General features: G+C 38.4%; 2 protein-coding genes across 2 annotated transcripts; one reads left to right on the forward strand and one right to left on the reverse strand.

Moving 5' to 3' along the window:
• Positions 1–10,330: 10,330 nt before the first annotated feature.
• On the forward strand, positions 10,331–11,044 carry LOC149818571 (metalloendoproteinase 5-MMP-like). The gene has a single exon (XM_089986246.1). The coding sequence runs from the start codon at positions 10,331–10,333 to the stop codon at positions 11,042–11,044; it is 714 nt and encodes a 237-aa protein (XP_089842372.1).
• A 3,085-nt stretch (positions 11,045–14,129) lies between these two features.
• Positions 14,130–16,035, reverse strand: LOC149818572 (disease resistance protein RPM1-like). The gene is made up of 2 exons (XM_089986248.1): positions 15,852–16,035; positions 14,130–14,623 (listed from the first exon to the last, which is right to left on the reverse strand). The coding sequence occupies exons 1-2, from the start codon at positions 16,033–16,035 to the stop codon at positions 14,130–14,132; spliced, it is 678 nt and encodes a 225-aa protein (XP_089842374.1).
• Positions 16,036–17,442: the final 1,407 nt, after the last annotated feature.

The raw sequence follows: 17,442 nt of genomic DNA on the forward strand, positions 1-17,442 counted from the left end.
AAGTGGTGATTCATTTGTTTTTTATGTTGTATATATATAAAAGCAGAGCAGTAAAATAACATTCTTTTACTAGCGCAGTGATTTGGTGACCAAGTATTGGTTTCTAAGTTTCTTTTTTAATGAGGAACGAGAAACCACCCTCAAAATCAGAGACCTAGTTGATGAGTAATTGAGGTAACAAAAATTCACGCGAAAGCAATATAGGATCTAATAAAGGCACAATCAAATCACAACACAAAGGTTTACGTGGTTCGGTCAACACGATCTACATCCACGGGGCACAGAGAGAATAATCCACTATAATAAGAGTAGAGAGTACAATGTCTAATAGCTTGCCCAAAGCTAAATAGAATAACAACAAAGGAATCATAAGAAGAGATTAATACAAGATTACCTCTCGAATACACAACCCGAGTCAAAACTCACACCATAACCAACACCTCTCTCTGAGGATCAATGCGTGGTGATAAACCTTCTTCCTTCCTCTTCTTCTCTCCACTCTCTCTCTTACTTCTTTTCTCTCTGCACACAACCACTCTGCTCACAACACTCTGCTCTTCTCACCCTAGCACACAACCTCTGCACCCCTATTTATAGATGGCATAGAGCCTTCTAGATGTGAACCTTCTATATATGAGCCTTCTAGACTCATTCCAGAAACCGAAAGGGTTTTGACCCTTCAACTTCCTTCATTAATGGGAAGTGGGTGGCTATTCCACTTCCCTACATCATTAATGAAGGAATAGGGTTGTCCCTTCAACTTCTCTTGCAATAATGAGAAGTAGTGGGTGGCTATTCCACTTCTCCACACCATTAATGAGGGATAGGACTCGACCCAACACTAGTCTTGTTATGGTCATTTTTTCAACGGTGTAAACCCGTGGTGCACCCCTTAGTTTCAGGGAGTAGCAAGGGTCATAATACCCTTGCCTGCACACGTCCATGAGGGTTTTTAAGTTATTAGTGTGTGAAATTTTGTTTATTTGGTTAATAACCTTTGAGTTTATTTTGGTTGGACATTGTTTTTCCTACAAATTGCTTGAGAGAGAGAGAGAGACCAGTCTATGATATTGAGAATAAAATATGGTTTAAGACCATTTTTGAACTCAAGTAGGTCACAACATCCGTCATCTAGTAAAGGCAACTCATCTACTTTGTTAGAAACCAGTATGGTTCATGGGGGTGATAAGCACAATATGCAGACATAAACTTAATGTTTTCGATTACAATCACCCATATAGCAGTCTTGATATTTCAAGATAACAACATATCAAGAGAATAAAAACCTTACCAAAGATAACTATGGTAAGTAACTAAGATAAGAATACAAGAAATCACATGTAAAATATATCTCTTCTCTCCATCTCATAGTGTATATAGTGTATGAGACAAATATAAGCATTTGGCTTATGGTCGAATTCTATGGTTACTATTCTGTCAGATGTCTTTTTCATTCGGTCAAAATTTTTACAATACAGATTCTTATGACCTCCCCTTTTATGCCTTGCTGTAATGATTCTTCTGGCATTACGACTTTTACCACAATGATGTTGTCCATAGATCAAATTTGTTCGTGGATTGGATTTCACACGACTGCCTATGGTTCTTTTGTATATGCTAGGGGTAGAAGTTTTATATAAATGTAATGTATCACCAACATTTCTTACTATCAATTAGATAATGAGAAAGTGTACTATGTGGTGAGTAGAGACTTCAAAGGTTTTACCAACTGTTGTTGGAGGGAGGGGTGAGAGTATTTTTTGTTGGCCTAACCTAAAACACAAAAAGCTATGGGGCATTTGTTGTACTTTCACTCAGGAGAAGCTTTTTTCCTTTGAAAGTTTCACTTGGGAGGGAATTGCTTGCTGATGAGGATGGAAATGAACCCATTTTGACAAGAAAGTTGTTCTCTTTTGCATTTATTATATGGGCTCAACCTAACATTTCTCATAGACATGTTTGTCTCACCTTTATAGAAAAGATGCCTTATTTTGTATGAAAGAGAGCCTCTTTCATAGGAAAGAGCTTGAAACAAACTCCTCCTTGTTGATTGGTAAACAGTGCTATCTTGGGAATAAAAAGAGAGAAACAGAAAATGTTTAAATTCTTAGCCTTCTATTAGAAGCAGTTGGAGTTAGAATCTGATTTTTTTTATTACTGAGCAAAGAGAAGGTTTTGCTTTTAGGTGTTCAGGAATAGTGAAAGAGTGACATATTGTTTGTTGATCTTTCACATAAAATTGGCCTAGTACTTGAAGGGGGCGGGAAAAGATTATAACTCAATCACCCTTACATGATAAAAAAGTCATCAGTTTGATTCTAATTATTGCTAAACCTGGAATAGAAAGGGGTGGATTATGTTAATCACCATTACAAGTTATGCCTTGGGATGAAAGACACATTTCAACATCACAAGCCTGCTTTGTCTGCTATGAATCTTGATCCATAAGTTCAAGTGCTAATGCAAGCAAATTTTTTAAAAAGAAATATCATTATCCTAAAAAAAGATTGAGAAAAAAAGATGATCACAGTTTTTTGCTTACCAGTCAAACTTTGGTGATCCCATCATGGCCATCCAATATCCATTGGGAAAGAACACAAACTTGGTTTTGTAAGACCTGAACCCACTACCAACGAAGAAGTATATGTACTTTAAACCCATACCATTGAAAAGAAATATAGCAGAGTTGAATGAGGGAGAGATGAACTTATTACTTGGTTTTTGTGGATTATAATTGAACGTGGGGATGTAGGTGACAAGGAGAGGAAGAACATAATAAAGCGTGAAGAATGAGAGGAGTTGAACGAGGGAGAGATGAACCTACTTGGTTCTTGTGGATGAAAATTGAACTTGGGGATGTTGGTGATAAGGAGAGGAAGAATATAATAAAGCATGAAGAATGGGAGGTATAAAGAAGGTAAAACTATACAATAAAGAAAGAGGTAGGGAGTCGTTTGAAAGAGAGAGAGAGAGAGACTTTTTTTTTGGATAGTTACTTTAGTTGGAGAGAGATCCTACAAGGTAGGCCTCTTTTTTGGGATAGTTACTTTAGTTGGTTATATATTTTTAGAAAGAGGTTGGGAGAGAGGAAGATGACATTCTCACCATTTTTGTTATAAATGTCATTTATTTAACATAACTAAGAGAGAGAGGAGTTATAAATGGGAACTTATGAGGTTTTGAAAATTTATAATACGACAGGTAAGTGATATTTTCTTTTTTATGAAAACTCACATTCTCAACTCACATGGTAAGAATGTCAATTGATAAAATATTATAAAGCATATCCATGTGTTAGGACCTTATGCCTTTGCTTGTACTTATATAATATTTAGGATTTAGGATATGAGATGATATATGGAAGGGAAACTGATGCAGAGCATCCTGAAGATCCGAGATTTGAAGATGAATTGGATCCAAATCCAATTCCTAAGATCCACTCCAGGATGCAATCCGAGGCAGATCCAATCGTGTAGGACTATCCGGGTCCAATTGGATCTCTGTAAACCCAGACTCATTTTGATTATCATGTTTCAATTTCTGAGATATTTTGCATCTTTTTTAGATATTGTATTTTTATTATTTCAATTCCATTTTGTCATGTGAGAAATCGCATTAAATATATATATTTTTTAAATTTTTAAATTTTTTTAGGAGCCAAATTCTACAGATCTGGATAGTTTTGGTACCCTATAGGATCTTTTTGTGGTACTAGAGCGTATATGGGGTCCAAGGGTAGTTTTATTTTTTTTTCGAATTATCGCTTCTCTTTTGTGATGGTGCATGATCCAGTTCATAGCTTATTTGGATCTGGATCATGATCTGTCTCCATAAAGGGGGTTCTAGGTGGCGCCACCTTGGTGTGGTCCATCTTGGACCCCATTCAAATTTTGTTGACCAGTCCAAAGTCAAAAATGAATTGTTGGTGAGTTAATAGCTCTTGGCAAGAACGAGGCCTTGCACACTATATAGTCAATTGATATTTGTTTCTGACCCAAATTTTGGTATTATCTGCAGAGCGTTGATGCAAGGTAATGTCATTAAATATAATGTCTTAGATGCTTTTGAGATTCAATTTCATTGTTCTGCTTTCTATTTTTCTGAATTACATTTTATAGAGCATATTGTATTGTATTGCATCAAATATTTTTGTCATTCCAATATTGAATCTATTGCCATGTTTACTTCTCTTCTATTTGCCTTAAACAGTGTCTACGCTGATTATATTTTGATCTTATGCAGAGATTATGGAGTGACGCTTGAGCAGACACAGGCTCCGAGGACGAAGCCTTTCGACCTAGGGGGGAATGATGCAGAGCATCCTGAAGATCTAAGCTTTGAAGATGAATTGGATCTAAATCCAATTCCTAAGATCCACTCCAGGATGCAATCCGAGGCAAATCCAATCGTGCAGGACTATCCGGGTCCAATTGAATCTCTGCCAACCCAGACTCATTTTGATTATCATGTTTCAATTTCTAAGATATTTTGCATCTTTCTCAGATATTGTATTTTTATTATATCGATTCCATTTTGGCATGTGAGGAATCGCATTAAACATTTTTTTTTTTTAGGAGCCGAATTCTACGGATCCGGATAGTTCTGGTACTCTTTAGGATCTTTTTGTGGTACTAGAGGGTGTATGGGGACCAAGGGTAGTTTTATTTATTTTTGCATTATCGCTTATCTTTTGTGATGGTCCAGGATCCAATTAACATCTTATTTGGATCTGGATCATGATCCCTTTTCATAAATGAGGGTTTTAGGTGGCACCAGCTTTATGTGGTCCATCTTGGACCTCATTCAAATTTTGTTGACCAGTCCAAAGTAAAAAATAGATTGTTGGTGAGTTAATAACTCTTGGCAAGAACGAGGCATTGCACGCTCATTTTTGGCGCAAGGCTTGGGAAAGCCCAAGGTCTCTTTATTGTGGCTCTTCCCAAGCAAATGAGTCTTTAATTAGGGAGGTCGACCAGGAAGAAGGGGGCTTCTTCTCCATTTTGAAAAATCGTATTTCTTGGTGTGGGTGGTATTTGAGAAAATTAGGGTGAAGATAGTCTTAGTATTTTGATCGTATCTCCCTAGATACTGATTCAAATTCCGTGATCTTTAATTTATTGTAAAGCTAAGATCGTGACCTACAAGTTTGATGTTTACTATTTTGCGTGATTCAGTTAGGTTAAGCCTCTAAAATACCTGGTAAGTTTTCTGCTGACGGCAACAAACCCTTTGATTGGTGAAAAAGCTCAAGTTTGTGAACTTTGAGAAGATTGACCTTGACGTGGTTGTGTAAGTATTCTTGTTCGTGGTGGATGAAGTTTCATCTCTACTGATTGTGGTTCATCTTTTGGCGTCGGTTGCTTCCCAACGATAGCCATTATCGATTTCAGCCCAGATATCTCCATCGGTTCTTCGTTCTATTACTTTTGTTACTCTTATTCGCATTTGTGTTGCGATTGTTTTTTATTTACCATTGCTAGACTGTATTGACTCATTTGAGAATTGCAAATACATGCTTAGAACAGTTTTATGTTGAAATTGTCTCATTTGATCCTAAGTTATTTCAGATTATTGATGTGTGTTAATGAACTTGGATTCTTTCAAAAAGACCAAATCGTTGTTCCGTGATAATAGAGAAGTCTCTGCTAAAACATTCGTGTCAGACTCATTTCTAAACGGAATTTCATGTTCTTTAGCTTCTCAGAAAGCTAAAAAAATTGTCTCTAACTTTGTAGTTGTGACCTTTCTGAGATTCGGCCATTTGAACCACTGAATTTGTTTGTCAAGGCGTCAGACTGATAAAAGTCCATTATTTCATTTCTGTTACAAAATGTTTGAAATAGTGTTTGGTATTTTGCCGTTATCTGAAGTTTTCCTGCATGAAATTTAGAATTTTTTGATTTTGTGAAAAGCTAAGATCAAAACCTACAACTTTAATGTTTGAAGATTTTGTTGACTTATTGTCGTTGTGCTCCAAAAATATTAATTTCTGCTGTTATCCAATATTTGAATTTTTATTCCTGAAATAATATTTCTATATCATTTCGGATATTCAAAAATTTGTAGAGATTTGTAAATACATCAAAAAATTATGATCTTTAGTGTTCTGGAAAGGTCTGAATCTGATCTTTATTTCGTCAGTTTTGAGTTTTTTCCAAACTCCAGCGTTTAATGAGTCAAAAATCCCTTCAAACAGTCTGCCCCTGAAAGTCGATAATCTGTGTTGGACTCGTTTAGCAGTCCCGGTGTCGAGTCTGTGGATCAGCCATTCTTGCTCTGAAACTGGTGTTTTCAGATTCGTTGGAAAGCTGTGTGAATCACGCACAACTTTCATTTTGACTGCTTTTGTTGAATCAGAGTGCACAGGTCCCGAAAATCTGTTTTCTAGAGTTCTGTTCGAACTCTACATTGTATAAGCTTCCGTGTGCATTCGGATCCGTTTGGATCCTAGATCGTGGATCATGGATCGGTGTGTACCGAGTCCACCGTAGCATTGCATCAAAAACCATCCAACCAAAGAAAATCTACAGCCAATAAAGACCTCAGATCGATGTTTGAGTGTTTCATTGATCAGATCTAATATATTTATTTTTTATAGTTTATTTAGTAAAATGTGTGCTTTATACGAAGATTGTACAATATCCAAACATGTTTTTGGGCCGTTAATTTTTAGTACTTTAAAAAACACATCTAAATATCAAAAACTATAATCTAAAACATGTTACTTCCTAAAAAATAATAAAAATCTAATATGTATGGTCCAATGATGAAAAACATAATAGTTAGGCAAGGACCACCACCCAGTCATTATTAATTTATATTTTGAACGGTTTTGGGTTTGTGCATCAAACCACTCTAAATAGTGGGATTGATAGCATAAATCGTACATTTGATTCTCTCAAATATACGGGTACTTCATGACGGATTATGGATTGCCTTTGTTCAAACCTTGTATGAAGCATTGGTGGTTAAGCAGAAGAAAAATTTGGAGATGCATATCTTATGTTTTGAAAGGGAATTGGATATTATGGTTTCTTTATATATATATATATGCTTAGATCCAAATATATCATCATGTATTGCTGAGCAGTAGGTTATATTGGTTATGATTAAAAAAAAAAATATTACGTGTAGAACCTATCGGCCTTATATTGTCTTAAAATATTCATGTGCTGTAGCCATAAATGACAGATTTTGTTTGCTATATATATATATATATATATATATATATATATATATATATATATATATATATATATATATATATATATATATATATATATATATATATATATATATATATCAAATGTTGTAGATTTGTTGACATTCATGAATTATTGTTGGAATTGAGATTTCATGATTTATAAACCATTCATGCCATGTACATCGATTAGTTATATTATGTTTAAAAACTATGTATACATAACTATAATTTCCTGTTAGTGTAAAATAGATATATCCTTCATATTGTGTACACTGAATTGTCCTAATATGATATAAAACTGTACACTCCTCTGGTTGGACGGTCTCCCTATCCTTTATATGTCCATATGGCAAAGCTATAGATAGATAAGGTTTATGCCAAAGTGTTTATTATAAAAACAAATAAAAATAGTGAATATCTAAAAATAAGTATTCATCTAAAATAATTTAGTTTTTCTTAAAAACATGTGTATGAAAAAAATATTAACTCTTTTTACATTTGTAGTAGAGGAAGAAGGCTCTAAAAAGATAACCAAGCATCCTGTGAACAATTGAGAGAGAAAAAAAGGTTTAATTTTAGAACATTTTTTCATGGTAAAAGTGTTAAAAAGAAACTTCATGCTGTTAGGTGTTGTAGACAAGGCTAGCTGGGCTCTATTTCATCATATGATGTCAGAGGATAAAGTTCTTTTTGAAGAATCTAGGCACACGGCAAGCTTAGATGGCTAAGTCAACCACAAAATACCAAGTTAGAGCCTTTATTTGTCAGGTTATGAATATGGCTAATCTCCCTTGTTTCTTGCAACTTTCATATTGTCGATCTGGCAATCTTTTTCTTTTCCTTTTCCACTATCAATGAAACAAACACTAAATCATGTGAGAAAGTGTCATGTTGACATTAGCGGGCTCTAATTTTTTTTTCAATACCTTCCACCTTTTATGTGTGAATACTTTCCTCCCCCACCTATGATGAGTGCTTGGGCTCGGTGTTCGGATGCGAGTCAAGTCAAGGTCTAAGTGGGCTAGCTCAGGTAGATATATATAGGGTCGACGGGTTTTGAGAAAAAAATCGGTTTTCCCAAATGGTGCAGCAAAAAATTTTAAAAATTTGCTAGTTGGTTGATGACACCCTAAGGTCAAAATTTCAAAGTCAGAGGACGAGGAATGGGGAGCTACAGATTTTTGAAGTGGTCAGAGTTTTCAGATCTATGAAAAAACAGGCTGGTTTTGAGTGCAGGCAGACTGGACTAAAAAAAATTAGTTTTCTGCACTGAAGGCTCAATAAATCGTAAAATTTGAAGGGTTGATTAAGGACACTCATAAGGACCTTAGGTCTCATAGTTTGGTCTAAGAGATTTTTTCAATCAGACGGGTTTTCTTTAGGGACTGCAGGATTTAGGTAAGGCGTACATGGATTTAGGTGAGTTCAAACTTTGTTGGCTGATGAAGGAAGGTGTAGCTGACTTATTCAGACATCAAAAAGGGGGTTGTAATAGTTGGGTAAGATTTACTATACCCAAGAAGGCCTGGAATTGCATGAGCACACCAGGTCTTCGAGCTTGGCAGTACTTTATGCTTGATTGGACATAGGGCAGCACCAGTAGACCCAATGAAACTTCACATGACCTATTTGGAAGGTTTGTTAACCCGAGAGAAAGATAAGTCTAGAAGGAGAAGAAGAGAGGGAAACATATGTGAGCTAAGAGAGAGAGAAGTGAGGGCAAGACTTAGAGAGATAAAGGCATCGCTTAGAGAGAGAGAGAGAAAGAGAGCAATTTCAAATTTGCAGTCATGCCTTACAAGACGGGGATCGAAGGCTTTTATATAGGCATAGAGGGCTCTCATAATACTTTACACAAGTTACAAAAATAATTTTAAGTCAGTCCTATTTATAATTAAAACTCCATAGGCTCCAAGTTGACTGAGCTATTTCTAGAATCCTGACTTTCAAAAATAGGCAAGCCATTATCTTCTCTTTTTCTTTCTTAAAGCCTTCGTAACCCAGCTTGCATGCCCTTCCAATAAGCCCAAAAGTAAGAGATGCCCCTTGAGTGGGCTCCACCAAGCCCAACTGGTCTCCTACTGGATTCCTGGATCTGGATCAACCTGTAAAAGTATTCTCATGAGAAGATTGAGCTGGCAGTAATTTTATAAATTTGTGTCCCAACAAACAGGAGATTGACTCTTCAATGGAAGTTTTCACCCAAACACATATTCTTTCAATTCATTGCATTTGTATTAAGCATGCACTCCCTAAAAAAATTTCCACTAACAAACATTTTTCAACCATACACATTTATATTAATGTTATAAACCTCACCTGGGAAAACTCAGTAAAGGAAAACCTTATGATATTTTAAATTTTTTTGTTTTCATCGGAAAATAATGTGTAAAATATAAATTTTATTAGGTGATTTTTTATTGTGTTAATATTGCAAAAAAACATTATATTTTGAGAATTAAATGATATTTTGAAAATCCCAAACTTTTTTAGTATTATATTAGTTTTAAAAGATCATTATGACAAAATCATGGTGATTTCAGCTCCAAGGGTTTGGTGTAGTGGGAGGGAACTTGGTCACTAGACAGGTGGCAAGGGTTCCATTCACATGGGCATCAGCCCCTTGCATATAAGAAGGGCAATTATTTTCCTTGCTTGTGCCAAAGTAAGGCGACTCCCTAAGGGCAAAGGGTGTGCCATGGCTTTACACCATTGGAAAGTGACTATAAGTACGGTAAGCTTAGCCACTGCAACTAGGTCTGTGATCCCCGGGTGGTTTCCCCATTGCTCATGAAAAAAAAATTGTGGTGATTTCAAAATATCAGTGGCATTTTCATATATTTGTGATATTACACACGCACAATCAAATTTCCCACCAAGGAGAAAGCTTTTTCCAACCTCCTGGAAGGGGCAAAGAAAGTCGGCAGCAAATCAGAGGAAATTTCCCACCAAGGATGAAGCTTTTTCCACCCCCATGCGTAACACCAAAGAAAATTCGTAGCAAGTCAAAGCAAACTTTCCAACAAATTTGTTTATATAATGCACATAACGCACTAAACAGCCACATCATACACTTAGCCCGTGCCTTCTCTCTAAGATAAGAACCATAGTCCAAAAGAAACTTTCATGGGCTACACACCCCTCGTTGTCGTTCTAGTGCTGCTCTGTCTTCATGGTGGCATCGGCCGGATGTTAGGCTCTGCTGCTGTTGGTGTTAAAACCCACAAATGGCAAGAATTTCGACACCTCTCCGGCTGTCATAGAGGACAAAATGCCGCTGGGCTCGCTTCCTTAAACCGATACTTTAATCATTTCGATTACCTCGCTTACGCTGCTGATAAATTCTCTGAGGAGTTTGATGGGGATCTCGAGGAGGCAATCGGCACATGCCAACCGAATTTCATCCTCAACACCACTGGGGCCTTGGATGCAGCAGCAGTGGAACGGCTGATCCAGCCCAGATGTGGTGTCTGTGACATATCTGATGAATCATCCTCCATGAATTCTGGCCACCACCAGCATGTCGCCAGCTTCGACCGTTCGGTTGCACGCTACTCCTTCAGTAACATGCCCTGGTGGCCACCTGCTCGGCGAACTCTAACGTACGCCATCTTGAACGAGAATCTGTCATTTGGAGTGCCGGAGCTGAGCTTGCTCTTCACAAGGTCATTCTTTAGGTGGGTGGTTGTGGCACCATTCAGTTTCACTGAGAGGACCAATTACAAGTCAGCCGATATAAGATCGAATCAGGTTTCTATGGGGAGATCATGGCAATCGAAGACGGTTCAACAGACTGGGAAAAGAATTGGCACATTCGGTGGATGGAAGGGCTCATTTTGATTCAGACAAATGCTAGGCGATCGATGCTGCCGGACTCTCAATGATAGGGATGCAAAATCTCAAGTTGGTGGCAGTCCATGAGATCGACCATCTCCAGTGCCTCGACCATTTTTCGTTTGAAGCAGAGGTCATGTATCTGACCATAAAGAGCTGAACCAGGATAGTGGACCTGAATTCTGATGATATTCAGTGGATCCAGAGCACTCCGTGATGGAAAGGGAGGTATGCATGGACAGTAGGGTGCAGAAGAAGCGAGCTCAACAGGACTCACTATCAAGCTATGTCAAAAAGATCTCAACTTATGTATATATAATCCTTGATGAAAAAATACACAAAAATGACGTATCCTGTCGACCCAGCCTTCGAGAATCCTCATTATAAGTTGTATTATTAGAAAAAAAAGTATTATCGCTCGAATGTCTCTTATGTGAACATGTGTATGGTGTCAATGAGTTAAACTTATAGGGGAAAGTTGTTTCGACTAAACTGACACAACAGATGTGATTGACTTGTATGAAATAAGGTCTCTTGTAAGAATTTAAGAAAATGAAAGCCGTGTGTTTGTCTATTTCATTAAGGTGCACCTATAATAGAAGGGATGGTCAGATACCTTATTATCTACCAATGATAAAGTCAGCCTACCTTCCATAGTTAGTTGGAGAATGCAACTTCCCAGCTCTTCAGGTTTAAGTTTTGGTTAGGTACCTTTCAAAGGGCATCATCCCTATAGTGGATTTTAGTGACTCGTTTCCAAAAGAAAATAAAGATTACCAACAACCTTCAATCACTCTTGTGGACACCATGCTTTCACCAGCTCCACATATACCATGTAGGGCCACTAACAAGGCACATCAAGCAGAGTACTGTTTCAGTGATTTCTCTCTCATTTGGAAGATAGGTTAGCCTCTCAGCACAACATCATGTATTTGAGTTAGCAATGACATTGGAACCATTGAGTAAGCCATTTTTTCGGGTGTTAAGAGCCATATGGCAAGCAATGCTGCCAACTGGGTTCTTAGAGAGAGTTAGATGTAGGGAGAAGGTGGTGGACTGGGCTCCACAGAGAGAGGTACCGTAAAGTGAAGCAGTTGGCTGCTTCCTGACACATTGTAGGTGGAATTCAACTTTGGAGGCTATGCTTGCCAAAAAACCACTACCGTACTGGCTGATATCCAGTGACTAATTTGTGAGCTGTGAGTTCATTGTGAAAGTCAGGGGAACAAGAGTAAGTTTGGAAGGACATGGAAGGGAACACATAAAGGGAAACTGATGAACATGGCCCAGTGCCAGGAGTTCAAGAGGAACATGTTGGCACTGAGGGACAGGGTGATTGGATTGGATGGCAAGCTGATGGCAATGAGAAATCTTCCTTCATGCAAGCAGTGATCAATGGAAAGTGTGATGGATGAAAAATTCAAATCAGAACAGGGTGTGGATGTATCAAAATTGTTAGTGGTACCTGCAACATTACTAGAAGTTTATCCTTTTTAATGCATGCATTCAGTGGAAGCGTATGTAGAGTTCTTTAGAAGTGTACATGTGCATGTGCTCATAACCCTTGTACATTTGATACAGTATGAATGTCTGAATTGGCTGATGAAAGCACCTCAGTGCAATTTCCAACTAAGTTCATGCAAGAAACAGGCTAGAGAGACATACCAAGTCTATGACTGTACATCCCCATCCATTCATGTGTTTCTATCCAACATGACAGTTGTGCCCGATGAAAGAAATTCATGTGTTACATTGTGAGTTTAGACGTGTATGTATGTGCATATAGTGTTTATGTGGTTGTATGCCTATGCTTGCTGGTATAGGCCTCTGTGTTGATAATGCAACTTTCTTGTTTATTTTAGCTCCAGTAGAAAGAGTGGGTGTCATTCATACGATTGAGAATGACACATTATTAAATAGGTAAATGGTGCACTATAAAGAACTTCACATTCTACAAGCATTATCACATGCCTTAACCTGCAAAGAGAGGCTGAAATCAGTATCATAAGATTAGTAGGATTCCATAACAGCAACAGAACAAGCCAAAAATAAACCATCTTTAATTTATTAAACATCCAAATAGTTGGTCTGAAACAGGTCTAGAATATGAGGAAACAAAAAAAAAAACTCATTAAAGCATCAACTAGTAGAGTATCTGGTTACAGGACACTGATGACAAGGCATCACCTACATTTTGATCAATGTATATCCAGAGCAATACAACAGTAAGTAACAGAAGATAAACATTAAACAACAAACAGCAGAAACAAAACCCCATTCACAGCATGAAAGGAATCTCAGCATAACCGCATCCTAAACAGGTTTTGGATGGCTGAGAACAAACCAGTGTGTTTTGTGTGCCAAGTTAACTACAGGTAACACGAATGCAGCCAGAGTGTGCTCCGCTGTTGGAGTAAGAAGTCCCCTGCTTGGTGCATGGATGCATTCAAAGAAAGCAATTTACCAAGTGTAGCCCAAAATCTTGGCTGATTTGTCATTAAATATTCGTCACTGCAGAGCTGATCACTAACCATCTTAAAAAAAAAATTGATTGCCTTGATACCGACACCCCCGTTTTGCAAAGATACTCTTGTTACAAAGGATGAGAAATTCGAACATAGCACTGATGGTTTTTCTTTTCTTTTCCTTCTTAAATTGACAAGAAAAACTTATGGTAAGCAGAGAACCAACTTGACTTAAGAATCGAAAGAAAAGACTTACAACAAGAAAATACAAAGCACTACCAACAAAAAGAATCAAAGCTAATACAAAGGACCATCAACAGAAGGAATTGAAGTACATACACAAAAAAAGTGGAAAGCTAGAAGGGGAATTACTGAAAAGGTTACTGATTTTTTTATCCAATTCTTCAGACATAGAGAAAATCATCATCACTAGGAGAGTGACTTGAAGTGCCATTTCACCTCCATCATTCCTCAACCTTTCCATGAATTCACTTGACATGCCATGGAACAACAAATCTTGGAGGTTGGTGAGATGCACCATGCCTTGGGGAACAACCATCAATTTCCCAATAATTATCAATATACAGTTCCTTCAGCATTGGCATTGCGCCTTCCAAAACCACCATTTATAAGCATTTCAAATTAGAAAGTCTTAGCCTCATAAGCCTTCGAAAGCCATTGGAATCACACTGCAATTGTTGTCCATCATGAGCATTATCAAGCTGGAGATATACCACGTTTGGCAATGACTGAAGGAATAGAAAGGGATCTTCACTTGCTTTGCAGTTACTCAACTTTAGTGTGGCAAGGTTGTTAAGTGATCCAAGTGGAGGTGGTAGCTTTTCCAGGTGACCATCTAATTCCATTGTTTTAAGGAGTGGTGGAGGAACTGTAAGTAATGAATCTAATCGAAGTGTCTCTTCAGAATGGATGCTCAACCTAAAGAGGTGATCCATCTTTTGGAGGGATGAGCAAAGCTCCTGCATGTCTTCATTCTTAACCCCCAATATCTCAAATCTTCTGAGCTCAGTCAAGTTGCTAATTTCTCTAACCATTTCTTTCTCACCCTCTACACCAGTCAATGTTTCTAGGGATCTTAAACTGCCAATTCCTGCTGGTACTTCACCATAAGAGCACTATAAGCATCAAACATGCATAAATGGCGCAAACCACTCATCTTTAATCTCTTTTAATGAGCTTTTGATGTTGGTCCTTCTAATATCTAATGCTTGAAGGTTTTGGATTTTACCACAAGATACTGGGAGTATCTTGACCTTGGTTCTCCTCAGACTCAAGTACCTTAAAAGGAACAACTTTTCAATCCCATTAGGTAGTGTTTCAATGTAGGCCCATCTAAGTCCAACACCCCATAGCAATTTAAAGCTTGAAAGTTTTGAAAATATGCAGGATATATAGCATTACATTATCAGCAAATACAAACAGAGAACGGAGACTTGGTGTGTGCGCTTACCATGTTTTAATGAAATGTCATCTTTGCTTCTTCCAATCATTGATACACGTCGAAACTTCCCAACATGCTTTCTGGTCTGCAACTCCAAGACCAAACAAGATTCATCCTCTTCTTATTTTGACATAGTAAGGCCGGCCCCATTTTTTTGTGGATGAAGGCGTAGTTGTTGTTGTGAAGGTCGCGCATAAGATCATGAATCATGTATCTTTTAAATCTTCTAGCCAGATTGGTCAATGCTACCTGCAACATGCATCTCTTTATTAGCTCCATAAGGTACTCCTCCCCTGTTTCCTCAAGTGTCATGCCTCTCTTTGGTTCTATAAATCCGTCAGATACCCCTAGTCCAAATCTCATTCGGACGAGCTGCCCAGCCTTATGATCCATTCGAGAGAAACCCGCCCAACTTGAAATCCTATCTAGGCGTGGAATGCCTCCATAATCTCATCCAGTGTAAGATTGTGCTTGTATTTTTACTGTCTTGCCCCTTGCAAATTTTATAAGTAGGTGTACTTAGTTTATATATTTTTTAATAAAGTTTTAGGGTATTCTCTCAATTCTTAGATTTTGTGTGTGAGTATTTGCCTTTCAAGAGAACGTCTATTCTCCCTCACCCATCTATCTATGTTTGTCGTCAGCTAGTCGGGAATGCCTTTCTCCATTCCAGTTGTCGCCTTTGCCAACCGCCTCGCAGCTTGCGCAGCCAGGAGAGAAGTTACTCTCTATCCCAGATGGTTTTCCTTCCTGTGACACACCCCAGCCCCATGCACGCCTTGTAAAGTCTACCGTGACCGTGTCCCTTGCCCTAAGACATACACCCTGCACTCTCCTTTGTTGCATGCCTGGAGCATGTTTGTTAGCCCAACCAGACTTGCCTCACCTTGCGTAGAGCGATCTCCTCCTTGTGTGTATCTTGCTCTCAAGCCCTGCCCTGCACCATGTGTCCATATTCGTAGAACTGTCCTCTGTGGGAGTTCAGGTTTTATCGATGGTATTAGAGCATCTTTCTTGGATCCCATGCAGGCTTCTTGGTTTCTGCGTAACAATCCCGAGAACCACATCATCTAGTCATTTGCTTTTAACGATGTAACAATGGCTCATGCCCTTCACAACTTTCGTACAGGTTTGATTTGTTGTCCGTATTTATTTTATGAATCACATTTTATTCAATTGCATTAGATTTTTATTATAAGTGGTGTTAGATCAGTCCCAAGACTGATCTACATTAAATCCAAAGGATTCGATTTGGTTCACATCCCCCATGACATTTTTTTGTCTTATGGAGCTGGAGGACAGTCCCGACGACTTAGGAGTCATATGGTTGAATTTTTCCTAGCATAGACGATCATATTCATATTCTAGTGCAGCCTAGATGCTTTTGGGAGGGTCTGACCAACCCAGATGTTCGACAGTTATCCCAGGATGTGTCTGCCTTGTGTGCAGGAACTCCATGCCTACCCAGTCGTTCGTGCATTCATCATGACCGGTACTGATATCGTACTTTTTTTGTGCATAATGTTTGAGGTCATGTTTCCCTAAGACTGGCATCAATGATCAATAGAACCCCTGTTATCCCAAACCTATACAAAGAGGGCCCAAGCTCTTCTTGAATCAGTAACTCTAAAAACTAGCCACATGATGAGGGCTGAGGAGATGGTAGGAGAACTACATACGGAGTTCCATACTCGGTATGATCGAGTGGATGCCCAAATCAGCCACTTGACGCAGATCGTGGGAGGCATCAAGGAGTGTGTGGACTGGACGAGCATTTTCAACAACTCTTCATGGTCAAGGATTTTATCAAGAACCGATTGAACGATCAAAACGATCATAATTGGGAGTCCAACTCGGGCGATCATTCTGTGGGTTCAACAAATGAACCCTATCAGGCCCGCCAACCCAAGCTGGAGTTTTTAAAGCTTGCCGGAGTGGACCCCACAAGCTGGTTGTTTTGGACCAAGCAATATTTTTGGATCACAAAGATGCCTGAAGAGGATCGAGTTGCATTTGCCTCGATTTACCTAGAGGAATAGGTTATCTGTTAGTTTCATTGGTTAGAAACCCATCTAGGGATGCCTTCTTAGGAGGCTTTTTTGAGAGTTTTGGTGATAAGGTTTAGACCATCTTCCTATGTCAACCATCATGTTATGTTGTCCAAGATCCACCGATAGGGTAGCATCATCAACTATCAGGCAAAGTTTGAAAGGTTGAGCAACCTCGTTATCGGATGGCCCTAAGAATCATTGATTGAGACTTTTATTGCGGGACTCAAACTAGATTTGAAGATTGTGGTTCAGGCTACAAGACCCATCTCCCTGATGCATGGTTTTGAATTGACTTGTGTGGTCAAGGACAAACTCTCTAGGATGAGCTTGCACTGGACTCGTACAAGTGGGACATCTAACCAGAGGATCACACCCCAGGTGAGCCCATCCTCTAGCAGGACCATGTCTCAACCCGCATGGGAGATG

The sequence above is a fragment of the Nuphar pumila genome, chromosome 13, assembly GCF_984573655.1.
Source record: "Nuphar pumila chromosome 13, dmNupPumi1.hap1.1, whole genome shotgun sequence".
Classification (NCBI taxonomy): domain Eukaryota; kingdom Viridiplantae; phylum Streptophyta; class Magnoliopsida; order Nymphaeales; family Nymphaeaceae; genus Nuphar; species Nuphar pumila.

What these genes read in the sequence shown, in the direction of transcription:
- LOC149818571 (XM_089986246.1), top strand. Translation starts at nt 10,331, where the DNA reads ATGGGCTACACACCCCTCGTTGTCGTTCTAGTGCTGCTCTGTCTTCAT.
- LOC149818572 (XM_089986248.1), bottom strand. Translation starts at nt 16,035, where the DNA reads ATGATGTGGTTCTCGGGATTGTTACGCAGAAACCAAGAAGCCTGCATG. An exon ending in AGGAGATCGCTCTACGCAAG is followed by an intron (nt 14,624 to 15,851) that starts GTGAGGCAAGTC and finishes CTTATGGTGAAG; the next exon opens with TACCAGCAGGAATTGGCAGT.